Here is a 21,832-nt window from a genome sequence, read left to right as displayed (position 1 = left end):
TCCCTGACTGCTTCCAGAATATCAGCTTCGAATACGTTTTAAGACGCTTCGATGGCTGCGGGAAAACAAGCTGTCTCATTCGATGAGATCATTCAGGCCGGTATGTGCATGTACACACATGTAGGGCTTGCGCTATGTTTAGAGAGGAAATTAGCTAATATCATTTTATTCTATTGCCACTAGCTCGCCAGCGACGCAGGAAACAGGCCTTGACAGACAAATTCTTCGAGACCAAAAGGCGATCCAGTGCACCAGTCCCGGGTCCAGGCTCAGGTTTAGGTTCGGGTTCAGGCGCTTTGGCAGATAGAGTGTCTGCAGCACCTGGTAGTCTTGCAAGTAGAGCGGGAATTTCAAAGGTACTACAGTCCTTTATAAGAGATCTGGCGTGTGTTTACAGTACGCAATCGCTAACAGGACATACAGAGATCAGCAGCGCCCGCGACCAGAAGTTTCGCAAGTGCCCTACCTACCTACCCCTCCAAGCTAAATCGCACAGTCCCTGATCTCTTTCCAGAAAACGGTCAGGCTTCAGTTCAGAATCAGGGACTAGGTTATAGCATCAAGGGAACCGCTTCGGGACCCTGTATGGTTCTTGGAAGCAATTTTGCTCCAGGCACTACTGCTGCAGATATCGAGTCAGCGTTAGAACCCGTAGGAGGGCGAATGCTGAATTGCAGGATTGTGTCCACCCACCCCATTGTGGTTGCTGAGATGGTTTTCGAGGAGAGAAGCGGTGCTGAGGCTGTAGTCGCACGGTTCAACAATCAAAAGGTAATTTTATCTCCATCGCGCGTCTCAAACTTTGCCTAAAAAGGCACAAAAATGCAACTAACACAATCCCCCAATTTCTTCCAGGCGGATGGAAGAATCCTCAGCGTTCGAATAAAGCCAGGACCCACTCCCCAAATACCCACTGAAACAAACGACCAAACCCCCCTACGCCACCATCGCTCCCAACCTAACTTCGAAAATCTGCGCGAACAAGCGGACCGCGAACGCCGTGAGCGTGAACAACGACGCGCTGATCCGCAGATCCAAGATGGCCGCTATGGCTTTGATGAATTCAGTCAGCAGCAGCACAGAGGAGGTGCAAGCGATGCTCGTGTAGCAGGCGGTCGACGAAGAGATCGAAGCTGGTCTGGAGCCGGGACGGGCGGATTGGGGAGGAGTCAACGTTCCGGGAACGGTGACACAGGGCTTTACAGTGATCGGATGGTTATCGATAAGCCTGGTAGCGAATCGCGCAATCGTGAGGGACGGGGTAGGTAGATGCGATTGGTTTGTTGCTGTGGGATGATTTAAAACCCCGCTAGGTTTTTATTATTTCGACATGAAATTAGGTGGGGACTGGGCAATTTGAACATGATTGTGCTTGATGGTAGCCCAACCCGCAAGGTTCTTATGTGATTTGGGCAATATGGGCTTGGATTTATGGATATGGTCTCACAGCAAATAGTAAAAAGGCTGTGGAGATCAAGAGCCTTCTAGTTATTTGACGGATAGTGGTGCGAATGGTGCAAGGTTGCTTTCTAATAGCGTATGGAAGAGACATGCCACGCGTAGCTAGATTTAATGAATGAACGCTTTTTTGTATCATATTATGGAAGGTTGTCATATCCTTTTAGAGCTTGTTCTCTCCTTTACCATTTACACCTTTTCTTCAGAATCTTTGCAGGCCCAACATTGTCGCTTGACTCTGCTCGAGGAATTCATACAATGACAATAAAATCCTAAAATAAAGTGTCATTCGACAACTTATTATTCAAACGAACGTAATACTTTTTCTTAATCATCAATATACTAATATATCAAAGGTAAGGATGCTGTTTCGCATCGCATAGCTGTTGGTGATTCTGATTGGCGCAGCGCAAACCGTTGCAAGCAACTGCCTCCGAATCTCAACCTCACCAAAACATCTATTACAAGAAAATACAGCAAATCCTCATTGCAGTGAAGACAGTGAGCCCATCTAAATTGAAGATGAGCAATGGATCCATTTGCTTTCTCCTATCACGCCTAGCGAGAGCAGGCCGGTATCCTCGACTGGGAGGTGTCAATGCAAAAATTCATCTGGTCCGGTGGTCATCCACCTCCGCCCCAGACTCCGCTCCGCGGCAATGGTCCACCCCGCTCGCAAAAACCATTGCTGAAGCTATAAGCGTGCGCATACCTCACCTTGCCGTAATTTACCAGAAAATAGTTTTATTGTGTTCTAACCAAATTCGAACAATCCCGCAGGTTACGGGCCCTATCTCCATTGCAGCTTATATGCGGCAATGCCTCACGTCCCCGGACGGCGGATATTACACATCCCGCGGCCAGGAGGCGGAGGGCACGGAAGTTTTTGGTGCAAAGGGAGACTTCGTCACATCACCAGAGATTTCGCAGATTTTTGGCGAGTTGCTGGGCATTTGGACTGTGGCGGAGTGGATGGGACAAGGGAGAAGGAAAGGCGGGGTGCAGATTATTGAGCTGGGGCCGGGGAAGGGGACGCTTATGGCGGATATGCTGAGGGTGGGTGCTCTGTTTCCTTTTCCCAGAGAGGAGATTTTGCAGGAAATCTCGCTGATACAATGTGGTGACTGGTAGTCTATTCGCAATTTCAAGACCTTTGCGTCGGCGATTGAGGCTGTTTATCTGGTTGAAGCTAGTACCGTTCTGCGAGAGGTTCAGCATAAACTTCTCTGCGGAGACGCTCCAACGGAAGAGATAGAGGTTGGATATAAAAGTACAAGTGTCCACCTGGGTGTTCCAGTAATTTGGACCGAGCATATTAAGCTACTCCCCGACGGTGAAGATCCTGCCATCTTGACCTATTCTTTTGTCCGTGATATATGATAACTAACCCTTACCCCTCCATCCAGAACCAGATAAAACCCCCTTCATATTTGCCCACGAGTTTTTCGATGCGCTCCCCATCCATGCATTCCAGTCTATAGAGACACCACCCCGCTCGCAGACCATAAACACACCTACCGGTCCTGCTACCCTTCACAACCCGCCAGCCACCTCTAGCTCTCCCGCCACTCAATGGAGAGAGCTCGTCGTTTCCCCCAACCCCGAGATCCCCGAACTGAAAAGCGGAAATGAGCCCGAATTCCACCTCTCACTTGCTAAATCACCTACACCATCTTCCCTCGTCCTCCCCGAAATGTCTCCGCGCTATAAAGCTATGAAATCCACTCCTGGGTCAACTATAGAAATAAGCCCGGAAGGCCAGACGTGCGCCCAAGATATCGCACGGCGAATAGGGGGCTCCTTTTCCTCCTCCTCTTCAGAACAATCAAACAAGAAACGTGTCCCATCCGGAGCCGCTCTAATCCTCGATTACGGTACCACATCAACAATCCCCATAAACTCCCTCCGTGGTATCCGGAAACACCAACTCGTTTCTCCCTTCGCCGTACCGGGGCAGGTCGACATCAGCGCTAATGTAGATTTTACCGCGCTAGCGGAGGCAGCTATTGACGCTAGTCCTGGTGTGGAGGTGTATGGGCCAGTGGAGCAGTGTCAGTTTTTGGAGGCGTTGGGGATTTCGAAGAGAGCGTCGCAGTTGTTGACGAAAGTTGAGGGGGAGGGGGGGGAGGAGAAGAGGAAGAGGATTGAGAGCGGGTGGAAGAGGTTGGTGGAGAGGGGAGGTGGGGGGATGGGCAAGTTGTATAAAGCTCTGGCTATCGTGCCGGAGAGTGGGGGGAGGAGGAGGCCCGTTGGATTTGGGGTGAGTGTTTTGGGGTAGTTGTTGGTATGGATGTGAGGGTGGGGAGGGGTTAGATTGTATCTGTATTTACATCCGCTGTAAATTATATATCCTTTGCACCAGCTACCATTGTTTAACTTCCATTCCAGTTGAATGTCTTCTTCGCCCGGAACGGCGTATGGAGCATATATAAATTGTCTAGAGGCTCGCTATCGAAATCAGCTTATATTAAAAACAAGCCAGCTGCTATAAATTGGTGCGCTTCTTAATAAGGCGTTTTTTGATTTTTTTCCGTTAGTTTCGAAAAAAAGAAAGAGAAAAGAAAAAGGGTTCGGAGAAATTAATCCTCGGGGGTTCCAGCCATGACTATTCTCCCCCCAAGCTGTTGGATTGAAGCTGGAGTCACCCTTGAAAATCACTAAGCTCCCGAGACCCTATTCGTTGTCTCCAAGGATACTTAGCATATTCCAAGAAACTCCTGCCCAGATGGATGTCCATCGACCTTCCATGCGTATATCTTTCTAACCCATTGTCCATTTGTCTGACCCATATCTCATATATCATGCAGCCCAAGTCAAACCGAAGCACCTATAAGTTATTAAAAAAAGACTTTTAGCGCATAATATGCACTCCCCCAATCCATTGATCCAACCCTCACTAGTCATCCCAGAGATCCTTAACATAGTCCGCCGTCAACCTTTTATCATCCCCATGTTTCTCCTGCCACTTAACAAAGCCGCCGTCTAAGACATACACGGTCTGCTTATTACACTCTTCTTTATTGAGAACCTGCTCCCGTTCTCGCAGATACCTGAGCGCCGCGGAGGGACCCCGCTCCTGGCTTAGTGCGCAATAAAACACGACTTTCTCTTTGTCGCGCAGCTTATTTATGAGATTTGCCATGTGGAGGCTTAATGTTGAGCTGGGACACCAGATTGAAGAGAAGATATGACCTCCGATGTGATCTATGACAACGTTATTGATGTGCAAGCAGTGAGGGTTTGCAGTGCTGGTAGAGGAAGTGGAGAGGGTTTGGGGCTTCAGAAGGGTAATGGATTTGCTAGGTCATCACTTGCATTTATGCAAATGGAAGAATTCAGCGCATAACTAAAAAAAAAAAAAAATTAAAAAAAATAAAAAAAATAACCCTCACCTGAATCACGAACATCCACTATTGCAAGCTTTGAAGGATTGCTTGGGGAGAGGAGCATGCCGGCGAGGGTATCGCGGTCCATTCGATTGAGGTTCGCGATGGTGATTGTCGACATGATTTAAGTTATGGACGGGAGCAAAAAAACGGAAATGGAAAAGTAAAGCCAAAAGAAAGACACTTAACACTAGACGCAGGATAACGTTTCTCTCTTTATATTTCTCGTAAATGAAGTTTCTATTGCTTTCAGGACTACCTGCGCGACAATTGACTGTTGGACCAAACCATTAGTTATATCACGTGACCTGTCAAAAAATATCTTCAAAAATTATCTCGACTTTTCAATATCCAACGGGGATAAACAAACAGCTAAGCTCCCAACTTTGCCAATTGTTTTCTTAGTGGCACACCCAACATGGAGACTCGCCAAATCATTCGGTCCATAATTCACCTGTCCTCCTCCCGCCGCTATCTCCTCCGCCCCAGTCATTTCTCCTGCTCCTCCGCATCAATTACCTCCGTCGCAAGACCGCTCAGCACCTCACCACCCCGTAATGCCTCCGGACAGGCCACCCCAGCCTCGATTGCAGAATCCGAAGAGATATCTGAAAACAAATCAACCTCCTCCCACAAACAACCCCAATTGCAAGAACGCTTTAATATTCCCATTAAACCCTGGCCGCCGGGAGTTGTAGAATCAAAAAGCTCCACCAGCAGCAGCAGCAACGATGACAAACTTACCCTTGTCACAGAAGTCCTAGAAAACTTCATACCACGCTCCAACCAACCCCGACAATCCACCAACCCTTTCGAACCGCGAACATCTCAAGATGAAGCCATGTACAGACAGGTGCGCGAGGGCCTCGGCCAATCGCAGAAGTCACGCGTGCCCACCATCAACTTGCGCCTAGGTCCAGAGCTGGGCCGTTCGGTGTCTGTGGATCCGAACGCCGGTATCGATGTCGCGGCGGCGTTCCAGATGATGGAGACGAGAGTTCGGAGGAATAGGGTTAAGTCTATGATGATGAAGCAGCGGTTTCATGTGAGGAGGGGTCAGTTGAAGAAGGAGTTGAGAAGGGAGAGGTGGCGGAGATTGTTTAAGATGTCGTTTCAGCATACGTTGAGGAGGTGTGAGCAATTGAGGAAGCAGGGGTGGTAGCCAATGGAGGTTGTTTTCCGGTTTATGATTGCCGTCGGCATACAACATCGTTGATGGTAAGGGAGAATATGTTGTCTCCTTTTCCTTTCGTTATGTTAATACGAGTTTGGTGACTTTTTCTTATACAGGGTACATTATCTTGGTATGTATAGATATGTTCTACACACTCTTCTGATGTATTAGGATTTCGAAATTGACATTTAATTGCAATACTTCCCTTTGGTTTCATGTAACTTTGAACATTTTTTTTAGGAATTTATATATCAGGGTTGAATCATCCGCAGCCCGCCGTAACATTCATTCCAAATTCATGGATGTATATAGCTCCACCTTGAGATATATCTTCAGTTCATTTACCCATCATATGCAAATGCTAAAAAGACGTAACATCTAAAGTATATAGCAAAAAGGCAACCCAACAAAATATACCTAAAATGGCTGCCCCCACCCACAAAAAAAAAAAACATTCAGTCATTCTTCCCAACACCATATCCTCCATATCCCCCATATACCCCTCCACTACCATTCCCACCACCATTCAACCCTAACACATACCCATACCCATTCATCCTCCCCTTATCCCCCCCAAAGCCAACTACCCCGCTCCCCCCAACGCCTGCCGCACCAAGGCCACCAAAGAACGGTCTATGCCCCAAAATCCCATCCCCCTTATATCTACCCCTCTTCCTCTGCCTAACCCTCTCCACAGCAACTGCCAGCCCAAATACAACCCCAACCCAAAAGCAGATAGTCATCACCTGAATGAATAATCCGCTTCCTGAAGTCGACGAAGGAGAAGACGATGAGGATTCTGCACCAACCAACCCAAGCACATCGCCGTGAGATACCCACCCAACCCGAAAGGTAAAGACAAGAGGCTCGCCGCAAATTACCTTCGTGCCTCCCTCTGTAGTCCAGGGATCCATCATGTCCTTCTTATTCCTGGTCTTCTTGTCATTTGCGCTATCAACGTCATCCTCCTCATCAGCAGCAGCGGGTAGAACCAATGGCACAGAATAGGCCGAACCGGCCACAATCTGTCCTTGAGGGGGTGATATTTTATCCCTTTTGCTTCCCTTCACTTTCTTCTTCGTATCTTTCTTTGATTTCTTTGACTTCTTCCAGCCAGATATAAAACCAGGCGATAACTGCGCAGTCTTATGCATGAGCACATTCATCTCCGTCCAGATATGTAAGTGGGACAGTTGCAGTGTCCCCTGCAGCGCAATCGTCAGAGGCGTAAAAGGCGTTTGGGAGGAGAATGGCAGGCTATTATTCACAACATCGTCATGTTTCTCTTCGCCGCTACTTCCAGCGATCTTGTTTTGATAGCGCAGCGAGGATAGCGGAAAGGTGGGTATTCGGCATGTCAGCGGTACGTCATAGTGGACGTAGTATTCTAGCAGGTGGTAGAGAGAGTCGGAGAGCGAATTGATGGTGCAGGTTATTGTTTCGGAGACGCCGTAGCGGAAGGAGAGTGGGGCAGCGGTCTCGTTGCAGGTTGGAAAGGGAATGTATTGGAGTTTTCCAGACGGGTCTGTGATCTGGTTTTATTATTTGTGTTTGGCAGCGGGATCAGTGATGGACTATATATGAAAGCACGTATGTATTGTGGAGCTGGCTAGATAGTTATCTGATTTTGAAAAGACTTGTTATCAGGTGCTTCTGCACATACATGTTCTCCCGTTGATCTATATATTAATTAACCTCTGATTAGCAAAAAATCTCAGTCTCCCCCTGAGGCAAACTCCTCCCTTTCTAATAAAAGAATTATCACCCACATATCTCTATTCAAACAACTAACTGGGATACTCTGGCCTTGCACATAGCCCAACGTTGATTTCGCTGCAGCGCCAACGCGGCCGCTCACAACTGCATTGCTCACCAGAATCAAAGGAAGGACATATTTGCGGCAAAGTGAGGGAATGCCCGGTGGCTGCGACGACATTATATGTACATATGCTCTGATGTGGAATGTAAGGGCCGTGGGGGAGGGAGAGTAAATGTGTGGAGAGGAAGATAAAAATCTATACGTGTAAATAAATCTGAGGGGTGCGGTGTCTAATTGGTTTGGTGGATGTGTCGTAGCGGTAGGTTAGCGGACCTGGCACAAGAATGTAAGAGGCACAAGAAATGTTTGTTGAATATTGAGACTTAATTCATACTACAGAGTTCAGATTGGGGGAAAGGGATGGATGTAGGTCATTTTAATCACTTCATCTTTTATTAATTATTATTTTGCTAACATACTCACCATAAGATGGATGGGAAGCGGTTAATGACTAGTTACGGCATCGAGCAGGAGACACAGAAGCCTGCAGCTTTTAAGCCGGCGAAAAACCTTGGGAAGACAGGGAACTGAACTCAAGTAACTTGCTTTTCTTGATATATAGTTACTTAAATATACAGTTATATAAGGGTGAACAGAAAAGCAAACCTTCTCTCCTTAATTCTTCATTTTTCATGTTTCATTTCCTCTCAATGGTTAACCTGCAGGTCAATTTTTCGACCTCCCTCAACAGAGAAGCCTTTTTCTTATAAGCAGCAATCAACCCGCTAGTCGAGCCATCATGCCCACCCCCTTCGCCCTCAGTCTCCAATTCCTTTTCAATCTTCTTCGCCAGAACCTTCCCCAACTCCACCCCCCACTGATCAAACGAGTTGATATTCCACACCGCCCCCTCCGTAAAAGTAACATGCTCATAGTAAGCAATCAGCGCCCCAAGTGTACCTGGCGTAATCTTCTGTGCAAGTATCGATGTCGTGGGCCTGTTTCCAAGGAAGGTCTTGTGTGGAACTAGATTCCCGAGCGCACCCTCAGCCCTGACTTGCTCTGGCGTCTTGCCTATCATGAGCGCTTCGGCTTGGGCGAAGAAATTGGATGCGAGCATGGTCTGGTGCTTCCCGCCCTCGATGGGGTTGTGAGACTGCGCCGCCAGAATGAAGTCGGTCGGGATGAGCTTTGTGCCTTGATGGAGGAGCTGGTAGAAACTGTGCTGAGCATTGGTTGCCGGCTCACCGAATACGATGGGTCCCGTGCTGTATCGGACATAGTCTCCTGTGCGGGTGACGGCTTTCCCGTTACTTTCCATTGAGAGTTGTTGGAGGTAGGCGGGAAAGCGGTGCAGGTATTGATCGAAGGGGGAGACGAGGTGAGTCTGGGAACCAAAGAAGTCGCTGTACCAGACGCTCAGGAGGCCTCCGATGATGGGGATGTTCTTCTCCAGTGGGGTCTCGCGGAAGTGTTTATCCATGGCATGCGCTCCAGCAAGGAATTCGTGGAAGTTATCGAAGCCAATCGAGAGAGCGATGGATAGGCCGATTGCGCTCCAGACGGAATATCGACCGCCAACCCATGATTCGAAGCCGAACATGTTCTTCTTGTCGATGCCGAACTTGGTGACTTCAGCTTCGTTGGTGGAGAGAGCAACGAAATGTTTTGCAATATGGGCGGTGTCCTTGGCTTTTTGAAGGAACCAGGCTTTGGCAGTGTTGGCGTTGGTGATTGTTTCGGCTGTGGTGAATGTTTTTGAAGCGATCAGGAAGAGGGTGGTCTCAGGGTCAGAATCCCTCAGAGCCTCAGCGGCGTGGGTGCCATCAATGTTTGAGACGAAATGGAGGGTCAGGTTCCTATCGGAATAGGGCTTCAATGCCTCAGTTACCATAACAGGGCCACTGTAGAGTGGTTAGCAAATACATTAACTTCATGCTGACGATTTTCTATGGAGGTGATAATAAAATACGCATCCGATAACCTACAGATCTGAACCTCCAATACCAACGTTGATGATGGTATTGATCTTCTTTCCTGTATATCCCTTCCATTCTCCACTCCTAACCTGCTCAGAGAACTCCTTCATATGGTTCAGGACAGAATTGACTTCCTCGACCACGCTCTTCCCTTTGACCCGCATCTCCTGGTTGCTTACATTGCGCAGGGCAACATGATATACGGCCCGATCCTCGGTGAAATTGATAGGCTCGCCATTAAACATTTGATCGCGGAGTTTCTCTACACCTGCCTCCTTTGCGAGCTGTATCAGCAGGGTAATGGACTCTTCTGTGATGAGATTCTTCGAGAAATCGAAGAGGATTTCGGACTTGTCGGCGGTGTTGACGAAGGTATGGGAGAACTTCTGGAAGCGTAGATCATCTTTTTTGAATTCATCCTTTAGAGTAATGTTTCGGCCTGTAGAATTGTAATGCTCCTGAAGAGCCTTCCAGGCATTGAGATTGCTGGCTTCCGGAAAGCTCGCCATCGTTTGAATGTGTTTGCGGGTGACGGTGTTGACGGTGTTGACGGTGTTGGGCGGGGTTTGAAAAGAATCGGTGGGATTGGGTGGGGGATAGCAGGAAGGTTTCTGGCGATCAGGAAACTCAATCGAGCACAGTACAGTCGCAAAGGTAGGCAAAGAGGAATTCACTAAGGTAAGAGAGGTCTGCCCGCTATTTGATTTATGTTGGGAGATTTCCTGTGTGTAAAGTGAGGTTAGTGAGATTCAAGATGTGGGTGATGTCTGTTGAGTGTGTTGGGGGGAGCCACTCGGGGTAAGGCAATGCCCCAGTTCTCTTCACAGTCAGTTTAATAATAATGACTGACCCACGTCTAGAGCCAATCAAGACTACTAGTCACTATGTTTATTTGTATCATCCTCACGCAACAATGGTTTTAACTTACTCACCCTGGGCTACTAATTTTCTACCAACAGGGGATATTTAGGTAGGAATGATAAGACATGATGAAGTCATTCGTCGGACGATTCATGGAGAAACGTTCCCTCATTTTGCTTTACTCTATCCACTTCTTGCACAGGCTAATATTCTGTGTTCAGAGCATGCAAACCATCCCACCGAGTCCAAGGTTGCTAGTCATTAGTTAACTACCAAAATTATATTCACCAAACCTTCTTCATATGTATAGCCAAAACCCTGTATCCTCTGTGCTCACGCATAACAAAGTACAAGTGGCAAATTTAGGGCTTCATGTTTCAGAGGAGAGAGCTCCGAGGAAAATGAGACAAAAAGCATATTTGGTTGGAATGTCTGTTTCCACAGATGTTATATAGAGTAGAAGAAGTGCTGACATAGGTAGCGAGCTGGACAAAATTTGCAATGCCGATTTTCTGATGATTAAACTATTCCAAAACTAAAATGACTCACAGCAAATCTGGGGAATAGGTCATGCTACTGGGGACAACTTCGATGTTCCCAGAGGTTGACCTAGCATTGCTGTCATCATTCTTGTAAACTTCCTTCTCCATATCTATATCAGCCATTACATTGACCAATGCATGGATGGTTGAAAGCTGCAAATCCTGAAAGAAGAGAACCTAATAACTAATACGAGGAATTTCTCTGCGTCGCTGAGTGCTGTACAGCCCTAATAGGGAATCCACTGAACGTGGATACCCGTTGGCGACCAAAGGATGGGGCACATAGCGATCGTTATCTGGTCGCTAACTGTGGAGTCTAGGGTTCCTGTGGCGGGCCTTCCTGAGGTTCTCAAAGAAAATAGTTGTAGCTAAGCTCCTCGTCTTTTCGACCTTAATTGGCTAACTATCGGGACTAAAATAGTAACTCAAGAAGGACTTTAAAAGCAGCATTTTAATTTCGTTTCCTGAGTTATCTATCTGCTTTCTTGTGAATTCTTTTGGTCTTACTTCATAGAATATGGAGAGGACCATGATCAGGGTTGTAATATCCCTAATAGCATAAAACCCTGCAGTCGACTAAGATCTCAAAGTGAAATTGCGAAAGTATGATTAACCTTCAACTGAAATAATGTTCAGAAGTCTGTTTTCTGACTGATTGAGGTCCATCCCAGGCACAATGGAGATTAGTTGAGCTTGGTTGGTAAAACATGTATATCAGTGCCACTGATATGGTATATACCCAGGCACGTTCATGAGTGAATTCCTGTGCGCAAAGGTCTTCCTTACACCCATCACCCCAAGGACAAGCTGACAGGTAGACGTTTCAGGCCCTGCCCGGAAATTGAGGGAGCATTGGCTATATATGAATGCCCTGGTATGAGTTCACAGAGTGAGTAGTGATCCTCTATGAGCTCACGAAGCATGTCTTATCGTCATGTCTCATCTCATGTCCGGTCTCGGGAGACAGTGAAACGCGGTAACTAGTTTCTCATCGGATTTGTAGAGTGGATAGGATGGAATCGTACCCAGACTCCAGGACGACCAGTACTATGATTGTGTCTCAAGAAGGGGCTGTGTACGCCTGATGCCATTAATCCATAGAGTCGGTACAGGCCATGATATTGTTAAAAGCCGGCTCAATCATATCTTGAAGCGGCGATGTTCGGAGCTGGCTGATACGGTTTCGATTGCACTGGAAGGAGAACTTAATACACCGATAGGGGGGAAGAAAATATATTGCTCTCGCTTGGAGTATAGAAGTTGCCTTTGTACAATCACTAGAACAACAATACTTGAAAGATGATGATGTTGGACCGATCTTGATGGCAGGGAGTTAAATCACGCTGAAGTCCCATTTTGGGTTAGCTTACAGCAGCAATCTTGGCACTCTATCGGGCCGAAGCCGCTAACCTGAAACCGAACCTAATCGGCCCGAACCTGGGGAGACTTCCATCCCTGGATTGATGGGAAGTCCCTAGGGTGAAGAAATTTATATTTCTTTCATTTTTCCATCTATTTTTCCTTAAAATAAAAATTAAAAAAATTAAAAAATTAAAAAATAAAAAATAAATAATTCCAGATAAATTTGTCTTCCCCAGCAAGTTTCGTCCTGTGGTGAGCATCTTCACCTAAGCCCAGTATTCCCACAAAAGCTATTGTGATCAAAACTCAAATACGAGAGGCCTGATATGTTTTACCCAAGTTGAAGGAGCAGGGTAGAGTGAAGTAGGATCAGAATAATCTGGTGTTACATCAAGTATTTGCAACAGGAGAATAGTAAGGGGGGGGAACATAGAGAAGAGACATTTATGAAATTCATGCTATTTCCACCTGCGGAAATTAAGTATCCGGGAAAAAAAAAGAAAAAGAAAAAGAAACAAAAATGAAATAAAAACCAAGATGTGTCGACGATCTGCCCACATCTGCCCACACAGTGTTATGCAGACAAAGAGTGGTCAGCAAAGACGTTACTTTACTGTGGGTGCTTACAACAGGCTCTGAAGAAAACTAAGAAAACCAAGGATTGCGACAGCACCGGTAGCAACGTTTTGTGGATTGGCGGCTCCAGTGAACGGCGGGGGTGTTGCGGTTGGGTAAGTGCCGGTTGTGGGAATAACCGTGTGGTTAAATCCTTTGCTCGGGTGGGGATGGTAAACGGGGTAACATGCGGATTTGGGCTTAGTTGAAACTGGGCTCTTAACTGGGATCTTGGTGGGCGAAGGAGTAGTTATTGGCAGAGGAGTCGTCGGGTAAGCGGTAGTCGAGGAGGCGGTCTTCGTGGGAGCAACAGTGGTAGGTAGAGCGGACAAACCAAGTTTCTTAGCGCAGCTCTCGCGGTCAAGGCCCTAGAAGATGATGAGTTACTTTACTTTCCTTTTACTCTCTTGCATCTACAGGCTCACATTGGGACAACAGTAGCCGGCAGTAAGACAGAAGGAATTTCCTGGGCAGGCATCTGGAAATTACATGTTAGCAGTTCGTCGTAGTACAGAGAGTTTACTACGCGATTATCACATACATTCTCCAGAGCAGCAAGTATGCCCTGCTTTGGGATTGTAACAAACCGTCGCTGCACACTGAACGTAGTCTTTTCCGAAGGCGGATGAGCAGCTATCCCCAAAGCCGCTGGACTGGTCAGGTTTAAACGAGCCTCCGCCCTCCTGGCGCGCTCTCAGGGGGTGGACGGCGTGAACAGCAGTGCCGATGCGGGTCCAATCGTTAGCAAATGCGCTAGTTGCAAGCAGGGAGACAAAGGCAAGGAGTTGATTTCGCATATTGAATGAGTGAAGAAACGAAGACGAGGAAGCAAAAATGGGATACGATGATTTACTTCTCCTGGGAATAAATAATGAACGTAGGGGTTGAACGAGTGTCTGGATATAAGATAAAAAGCAGGGGCACAAGAATATAGTGGCTCTGCCAAAAGAGAATCAAATGTTGAGAGGGAAAGGAAACAACGGAAACAATCGAGGGACTGCGCCTATATAAAGGCACACTGGCTCCCTTGTCCAAACATCGGGGGATGCAACACGGAAATACGTAGAACCAACCTTGTAAGCCCCTGCAAGGGTGTGTGTTAATCTAATTCATAGCAGGAACTGGAGAGTTAAGCATTATTGGAGAGGGCCTAGTTCCATTACAGAATAGCCGAATGAACTGAGGGATTTCGCGTTCTCGAGCTATAAACCTTCATGTTCGATTTTGGAGGTACCCAGATAATTAGGTATACAAAGGTGGGAGATCAGGATGGCGCCAGCTTGTGAACCCGAAGATAGTTACATTTCCATTAGGAACAACCATTTTATATGACTGCACCGGACATAGCCTGCGCAAATTTCAGAGGCCTGTAAATTATTCCCATCAGTCCATCATCTAAACAAGGTGATGTAGGTTGAAGTCTAATCAATACCCACCAATCTAGGGCCCTGTTTTAATTATCGAGGGACCGGAGCTGTAAAATGTTGATAACCCTACCAACCGTCTATAATGTTGTCCTGTCCAATGACCATCCAAAGCGAAAACAAAGCAATTTCCTCCTTTTGCTGACTGAAAAAAGGACCAATCATGTCACACCATGTGAGCCATATCTGTCAAAGAACGTTTCATGTTTAAGTCATGTCACCCATGCTGTTATGCAAGATGAATGAGGGGTTCTTGAGTTTGATTGGCCATTTTCAAGCCTTCCCGATGATATGTGTTTTGGCAAGTTCTGACGCTAACTTGGTCAGATTGTTATCATGAGCATAACTAATGTGTGAAGGCTTAAATAAACCAGGAGGTATGTCCAACGAGTAGCGAAGCCGTTTGGCACTTCAACATTCCATCCCAATAATAATGATTATTATTACTATGGATTGAGGAGTCTGAAAGTTAGATTTCCTTTGGTGCAAGCCGCAGAGGTGAGGCAGAAGCTTCTCGGGTGACAGCATAGCACCTTTGACTTTTGGGAGCAGCATAGGGACTTTTGCGCGATTTGAATCCAGTTTCCTGATCGAAGTTGGAGTCAGTAAGCAGCAAGAAGTGTGTCCTTGAATTGTAACTACCTACCCTACAACGGAGTACCTGGGCGGATAACGCATATGTAACGCGAGCTGATCTCACCTTGCAGAACACAAATGTGTTCGCAAACAAAATTCGACATTTCGAACTGAGGATTTAGCGCCATATCATTCATTATTGCTATGAGCAGTCGCAACATTTTTCCGAAAATTCTAGATGGGTAGAATTGTGGAAATTTCAACGACAGATGCGCGGGGGGGGGGATATTTCGTTTTTGCAATTCACACTTCCTATCCATCTGTACGTCCCAAAAATAAGCCACCATAGGATTGCTGGAACAACCTTTGAGAATAATTCTACGAATTTTTGTGGATATCTAGACAAATCCGAGAAGCATCGGCTGCCCAGCCCATAAGCAAAGTGGCGGTTTTGGTGTGATAGAAACTCCTCTTCGATGCGCGTTTCACCATATAGAGTCTCTGTTCAAAGGCAGAAGATCTGGTTGGGTGCTTTCTGTCAAGATCAGCCTGTGCGTATTTCTGCCAGTCCGCAAATCCGTGACGTAGAGTATTGTGCTGCTGCATCCTCCTCCAGACTCTTTGTAGGTTGGCAGCTTACTTACCAGGGATTACCTCATATACTTGGAGGTGATTATACTACACATTTACTGTTATTGGCACAAGGACACAAATCGCATTGCTAAACTGCTGATGGCAATTCATGAACCGTTGTAGTTGAGTCTACCAGGATGAGTTGTTGGAAAATCCTCGTAGCACGCCAACGGACAGCAAATTCGCCAACAGATTCCGGGCCAGTAATCAACTTTGTGTTCAGTTAATAGCTACATACATGAACTGTTTACTATTACTTACCCAACAGCTGTCGAGAACTTAGTGGTACCTTTGAAGGGATGAGAACTGGGCGCTAGTTAAGCGCCACATCACGTGATATTAAGCGCCTTCATATCTCTTTTTGGAAAAACCACCAACGTTTGCGAATCAAGCACGTCTGGAACTGCATTTATCTTTGTATATTACAATCGATCTACCCATATTACCTGAACCATCTGCTTGTGTAGTCATTTATTCGTTTCCATACTTTCCTTTCCTTGTTGACCGTCGGAATCACAAGTTTAGGATTTGAATCCCCGTGCTTTACCGCCTACCTGTTCTATCGCTTTGCGATTCAAGTGCAGGACAGGATGTACAACCCATATCAACGTAAGTTCATGGCTTGGCATGTCCGGTCAATGGCATCTTTCCCCCTTATAAATCCTATGACGCTGATAATTTCTAGCACCGTCTCCATTCGGAAGGCCACCGGAGTTTGGTGGCTTCCCTGGAGCACCACCAGGCATGGGTATGATAAAGTATTCCTTTTTTCTATTTCGTATCTGGGCTAACTTACTTTCCAGCTCCTCCTCCCGGAATGTCAGCGCCAGGGACTGGCCCTCCACCAGCCGCACAGCAGTCGAATGCGCAACAACCTGGCAGACCTGGCGGATTCCCCCCAAACTTTCAACCGCCACCAAATATGCCTAATATTAATTTCTCTGCGCCTGTTATTCGTCTCGGTACATCTGGCACACCAAAATCTGCTACTCCTGTGGAAAGCGGCCGAGAACGTGGAGGAGAATCTGGTGGAAGGCGTGGAGGTCCCGGGGGACATTCCTTGGAATCACAACGCCAGAATTTACGAGATGCGATGCTACAACTTCAACCACCTACGAAAGATGAGATTGTGAGGACCATATTTATTGGAGGCATAACGGAAGGGCTCAGCAGTGACGAAGAAATCGAGTTGATACTTCGAACGGCAGGAAATTTGAAACGTTGGATTCGGGCCACTGATGCGGATGATAAGCCATGCAAGTTTGGTTTTGCAGAATACGAGGACCCTGAAAGCTTAAGCACAGCAGTAGAAGTGTTAAAAGATGTCGAGGTGCCGGTGAAGAAGCCGGTTCCGGCTAAGGAGGTTGGGAAAGTTGAAGAAGATCCTGATAAAAGCAAACTTCTGGTATATTTTATTATTTCGAATAATCATTTTGGAAGATACTGACATATTCTAGGTTATTATCGATGATAGCTCTCTTAAGTACATAGAACAGTTCGAGTCGACGACGGAGCGAAATCCCGAAGCCGAGCAAGCGCGGCTTGATGGGGCCAGAGCAGCTCTCGCCAAAGTTCTGGCTGACCTTACCCACCCACCATCACCTGCCAAAGTAGATGCCCTTGCACAAGTGGTTGATAGCGAGGGAGACTCGGAAATGAAAGACGGGGAGGCTGAAAAGGATGGTACTCCCGCAGAAGTTGTGACGATTCCAATCACTGTAGAGGATGAGTTGTCGGATATTCCTGCTGAAATGCGAGAAACTGTCGCCAAGGAAATTGCAGCTTTCCGTGAAAGAAGCAATCGTCGGGACCTTGAACGATTGAAGAGAGAAGAAGAACTCGAATCTCTAGAACGGGCAAGGGCCGGGGGATCTAGGCCAAACAGATTAACATCACCACCTCCCACGGCGCCAAGTGGCCCTGCTGGTGGTGCGAATGGCATTCCTTTGGGGCCTCGGGATAGGGGTATTCCAAATGCTCCCTCAGCTCCCAAAGGGTTCGGTCATCATATTCCACGGGATTATCAGAAGGGAGTATCCTTCGTGAATGGAAGCGGAATCAATGGCGCCAATGAAGACGAGGACACCGATGCAAGCGATGAAGAGCTTGAAAGAAGGCGGAAGGAGAAGAGGGCCGTCGAAGCAGAAAAGCAATATCTGGACCAAGAAAGGCGTTGGCTAAACCGTGAACGTAGTAGAACAGCTGCCGTGGAGCGGGAGAAGAATCGTGATCGGGAAGAAGATATCCGATTACAGGAGGAAAAACAAATTATGGCTAAACGTCTGCGGGAATGGAATGACGACATTGAAGCTAGTCGAAAAGTGGAAGAGTACTATGCCGATCGTGGAGTCTGGATACGGAATCGGGCAGCGTTTAGGAACAGAGAGGTCAGCATGGATGAAGCGGACCGTGCTGCAGAAGAACGTGAGATGGCTAGGACCCAACAGCAACGAGACCAAGTACGTGGAATGGCTGATGACTTCCTCGCCCGGCAAGCCGAAGAGTTGGAGACCCGGAACCAGGTACCAAGGGAACCCCAACGCTTCAAACTCTCATTGGGTGCCGCGGCACAGAAGGCGCAAGCTACCGTCCGGAGAACGGTGGCAGAGGTTGAGGGCCTCCTTGAAGACGAGGAGGATACGGGAGCTGCCACCAAGCGACCACTTACATCTATCAAGTTCGACACTGCGGCTGAGTCTGCTGGTCTTACGGATGAAGAGCGCGCCCAGGCAGCACGGCAATTAGCTGCTGATATTCCCTCAGACAAAGAGGGCCTCTGGAACTGGCAAGTCAACTGGGAGTTTGTAGATGAGTCCGTGTTGGGAGAACAGCTGAAACCGTTCGTCGAGAAGAAAATTATGGAGTACCTTGGTGTCCAGGAGCAAATGCTGGTTGACGTAGTGGAGGAGCATGTCCGGAAACGGGGACCTCCTCAAGAATTAGTGGAGCAGTTGGAAGGGGTAAGTGCTTTCCCTTTTTTTAACATCGTAGCGAAATTTGATGTGATATATCCATGGTCTTATTACGTTATATGTAACCGAATGCTAATTATTACTTCCTTTCACCTAAATAGGCTCTAGACGAGGAAGCAGAAGTACTGGTCAAGAAACTTTGGCGGATGATTATCTTCTTCTCGGAAAGTGAGAAAAGAGGTCTCTCCGGCTAGAAGCTATCCAGGAGACTAATGGCCGCCACTGAATTCATTGACCAGGGCGATCAAGCAATGTTCGGTTTATGTGAGACACCCCTAATCATTCATTGTCAGACGATTCTTTTGCGCTTTTATTCTCCATTTCCTCTTTCATTTTTTGATTTGTATGTAAACTAGCTGAATAAAATGGCTACTCCCAGTTTTTGCCCTCAAAAATGATATCATCCAATCTAACATGAAAATTGAAAATACCCTTGCGCCTGCTGCTCTCTCTGATAAACAAACGTAGACCAAAACAAAGCTCTTCGAGTCATGGGCTTTAATATGCTACGTTCGTATACTACACCCAAAACCGTTGCGTGGCCTACTACCCTGTCGTCCTTAAAGCGATTACATTTGGTATAACATACAACAAAGTTACGTGCCAAGGAAGAATGTGAAGGTATGTCGAAGGGAGATTCTAAAAGTTTGAAATATTCTATTGCTCTTGCATATCAGAATTTATTGGAGTGCAGGTCATTCTCTTAAAATGACATCCACACGTATCATTGCATGCAAATGCCACTTATGAATTCGTCGTGATGTAGACAATACCAGCAGTCCCACACAGCGCATTCACCGTCAGTATAACAGGAGATAACGAGGCAGTTAACATTTTCGCCGCCATCTGAGCGTTTCAATACATCCGGAGCTTTTGGTTTCTTGGAGACTCCCGTCTCTTGAAGCAGTTCTGGCTGTTTCAGCACAACTGGAAGTAACTCTTTGGACGGGTTCCAGATTTGCTCAGAGGAAACCGTCGAGCTATTAACGTCCTTCCATACATCGTGCAAGTGATCCCGATGCTCGGGCTCCGGATACGTTGATGCCAGGTTAGACAACTGCTCTTTATCTAACCTCTTGTAATTAAGCACTTCTCCATTGCCGTTGAAGTATCGCAAGATTCCATCGTCGCCTACGTGTCTGAATCCATTGGGATCTCTCTGTCCATCGTCGGTGGAGCCAAATCTGTCATCTCTCGATCTCTTTCTTATGGTCAGCGTATTGGGTCCACATGCTATGTTTTGGGATATGGTTTAAGTGTGAACTTGCCAATGCCGGGATTCCGCTGGCAACAAGAGCGAAGAGCCCAAGTGAAGTGATCAAAGAGAGATGTCTCATGAGGATTGGTGCAACTACGGCAAAAGGAAGTAAGTTGCTATTCTCAAAAGATTTAACAAGAGGGTACTTTAAGTTGATTATTTCGATTGACTGTGAACCAATGCCATCTTGAAATTCTGGGCTTGACACCTGAATTTATACCCCAACCCCAGGGCTCAAGTACTCGCTGCACAATTTAGATCCACAATATCTCTCATTAATTCCTAAGAGGCAAATGTCACGAGCATCATATCTCTCGTATGCCTCGGATTGCTCTGTTGCCTCGGATCCATTGCGGACTGGTACGGCCGTATGCCTCACTTATGACTAAGCTCGCGTACGCCCGCAGACATATATTTCGTTCTTTTCTCGCTGTTTTTCTTTTCTTCTTTTGATATAGATGATCATATAGATTAGCTAGTTATTATTATGAATACTACTATCTTATGCCTTCTACGTTTGACTATCGCCACAGCATGCTGCACTCGCGAGGGTTGGGGGCGATGGCAGGGCCCGCCGAAGCAGCATCCCGGGTATTCTGATACAAGCGTTCGATCCGGCATTCAATCCGGCATTCCGATCCGGCATTCCGATCCGGCATTCCGATCCGGGTAACTACCGTGACCGGTAAACTCAATGCTTCAAGCAACAAAATTTTGCTGCTCTGCCTACAAATTCAAATATTTTCACAGCCATGAAACTAAATTGAATTGAATTAGAGATATTAATAGGGGTATTCTTTTAATTACATATTAAATGAGTGATTTAATGAAATAGATGTGTAGATAATCTGATTATGCAGTCATGGTGAGAAACCCAGTGTGATGGTGTGCTCTGACGGCGTATGGCTACTGGGCAAGTTACGGCTACGGAAACTGAGTGGCGATAGTCAGAACGTAGCAGGCATAAGATAGTAGCATTGGTCATAAGTGAGGCATACGGCTGTGGCAGTCCGCAGGGATCCGAGGAATACAAGTGATCTGAGGCATATGAACAATCTAAGGCATATGAGTGATATAATGCTTGTGCCACATACCCCCAGCTGAGCGCTGTCAGGCATGAAGCTGAAGAGATTATCCAAATAGGCAATGAACAGAAGATGTAAGTGTTGAATTCACTTATAAATCATGAGTGTCTGTTGAAGGCATAAAACAAGAAAACAAGCAAGTAAATGAGTAAGCAAAAAAAAAACCCAACTAAAACTAGTTATAAAATAAATTTACTAGTGAATGATAAGATTTATAACATCCATCAAGTCAAGTTAATGCATAAAAAAGATGTGTTTTTATTACTTCAATAGTTTTGTAAATCTATCTGCTGATATATCTTTAGTTCTTGTTTATTCAGCATTAATAAATTTATATTGAACATATTCTTTAAGTTAATAATAATGAATATTAATATATTAAAGGTATTTAAATTAAAGTAGATGAATATATTTATGATTTAATAGTTATTACAGAGAATATAAATTCTATATTTTCAGTCAATTTAAATTTAAGTAATGAAATACTATTATTAAACTACTTCATAATCTATATATAAAATTATGAAGAAGTTTAGCTTCAGTAGTATATGTTATTATTGTTGACTGACAAGAAAATTTTAAACTATCAAACTATTATAAAGTCTAAAAAATATTTTAGATTTATAGTTTATGTTATTAGTGAAGCTGATATTATTTAATACTTCAACTATTTTAATAAATAAAATAGCTATATTTAATTATTTAGTAATATTGATTATAATATTATAATTCATTATATTAAATGATT

At 45.9% G+C, this 21,832-nt stretch overlaps 9 protein-coding genes across 9 annotated transcripts; 4 read left to right on the top strand and 5 right to left on the bottom strand.

Annotated features, from left to right (window-relative positions):
• Positions 1–51: 51 nt before the first annotated feature.
• On the top strand, positions 52–1,269 carry PADG_11101 (uncharacterized protein; the record flags this gene model as incomplete). Its single annotated transcript, XM_010758400.1, has 4 exons — positions 52–100; positions 184–356; positions 424–771; positions 856–1,269. The coding sequence occupies 4 exons, from the start codon at positions 52–54 to the stop codon at positions 1,267–1,269; spliced, it is 984 nt and encodes a 327-aa protein (XP_010756702.1).
• Positions 1,270–1,980: 711 nt separating this feature from the next.
• Positions 1,981–3,736, top strand: PADG_00455 (uncharacterized protein; the record flags this gene model as incomplete). Its single annotated transcript, XM_010758054.1, has 4 exons — positions 1,981–2,160; positions 2,239–2,514; positions 2,590–2,791; positions 2,865–3,736. The coding sequence occupies 4 exons, from the start codon at positions 1,981–1,983 to the stop codon at positions 3,734–3,736; spliced, it is 1,530 nt and encodes a 509-aa protein (XP_010756356.1).
• Positions 3,737–4,354: 618 nt separating this feature from the next.
• On the bottom strand, positions 4,355–4,965 carry PADG_00454 (phosphatase YCH1; the record flags this gene model as incomplete). Its single annotated transcript, XM_010757532.1, has 2 exons — positions 4,355–4,662; positions 4,851–4,965. The coding sequence occupies 2 exons, from the start codon at positions 4,963–4,965 to the stop codon at positions 4,355–4,357; spliced, it is 423 nt and encodes a 140-aa protein (XP_010755834.1).
• A 297-nt stretch (positions 4,966–5,262) lies between these two features.
• On the top strand, positions 5,263–6,006 carry PADG_00453 (uncharacterized protein; the record flags this gene model as incomplete). Its single annotated transcript, XM_010758053.1, has 1 exon — positions 5,263–6,006. One exon carries the CDS (start codon positions 5,263–5,265, stop codon positions 6,004–6,006), a length of 744 nt encoding a protein of 247 aa, XP_010756355.1.
• A 467-nt stretch (positions 6,007–6,473) lies between these two features.
• On the bottom strand, positions 6,474–7,954 carry PADG_00452 (uncharacterized protein; the record flags this gene model as incomplete). The annotated part of the gene is made up of 3 exons (XM_010757531.1): positions 6,474–7,550; positions 7,682–7,697; positions 7,788–7,954. 3 exons carry the CDS (start codon positions 7,952–7,954, stop codon positions 6,474–6,476), a joined length of 1,260 nt encoding a protein of 419 aa, XP_010755833.1.
• A 520-nt stretch (positions 7,955–8,474) lies between these two features.
• PADG_00451 (glucose-6-phosphate isomerase) lies at positions 8,475–10,265 on the bottom strand (the record flags this gene model as incomplete). Its single annotated transcript, XM_010758052.1, has 2 exons — positions 8,475–9,681; positions 9,766–10,265. 2 exons carry the CDS (start codon positions 10,263–10,265, stop codon positions 8,475–8,477), a joined length of 1,707 nt encoding a protein of 568 aa, XP_010756354.1.
• Positions 10,266–13,144: 2,879 nt separating this feature from the next.
• PADG_00450 (uncharacterized protein) lies at positions 13,145–13,933 on the bottom strand (the record flags this gene model as incomplete). Its single annotated transcript, XM_010757530.1, has 3 exons — positions 13,145–13,504; positions 13,562–13,614; positions 13,678–13,933. 3 exons carry the CDS (start codon positions 13,931–13,933, stop codon positions 13,145–13,147), a joined length of 669 nt encoding a protein of 222 aa, XP_010755832.1.
• Positions 13,934–16,359: 2,426 nt separating this feature from the next.
• PADG_00449 (uncharacterized protein) lies at positions 16,360–18,935 on the top strand (the record flags this gene model as incomplete). Its single annotated transcript, XM_010757529.1, has 5 exons — positions 16,360–16,378; positions 16,455–16,517; positions 16,573–17,174; positions 17,227–18,729; positions 18,843–18,935. The coding sequence occupies 5 exons, from the start codon at positions 16,360–16,362 to the stop codon at positions 18,933–18,935; spliced, it is 2,280 nt and encodes a 759-aa protein (XP_010755831.1).
• Positions 18,936–19,465: 530 nt separating this feature from the next.
• Positions 19,466–20,078, bottom strand: PADG_11100 (uncharacterized protein; the record flags this gene model as incomplete). Its single annotated transcript, XM_010758399.1, has 2 exons — positions 19,466–19,974; positions 20,006–20,078. 2 exons carry the CDS (start codon positions 20,076–20,078, stop codon positions 19,466–19,468), a joined length of 582 nt encoding a protein of 193 aa, XP_010756701.1.
• Positions 20,079–21,832: the final 1,754 nt, after the last annotated feature.

This window comes from Paracoccidioides brasiliensis (genome assembly GCF_000150735.1).
Source record: "Paracoccidioides brasiliensis Pb18 unplaced genomic scaffold supercont2.1, whole genome shotgun sequence".
Classification (NCBI taxonomy): domain Eukaryota; kingdom Fungi; phylum Ascomycota; class Eurotiomycetes; order Onygenales; family Ajellomycetaceae; genus Paracoccidioides; species Paracoccidioides brasiliensis.
This window is presented reverse-complemented; position numbering and strand designations above follow the sequence as displayed.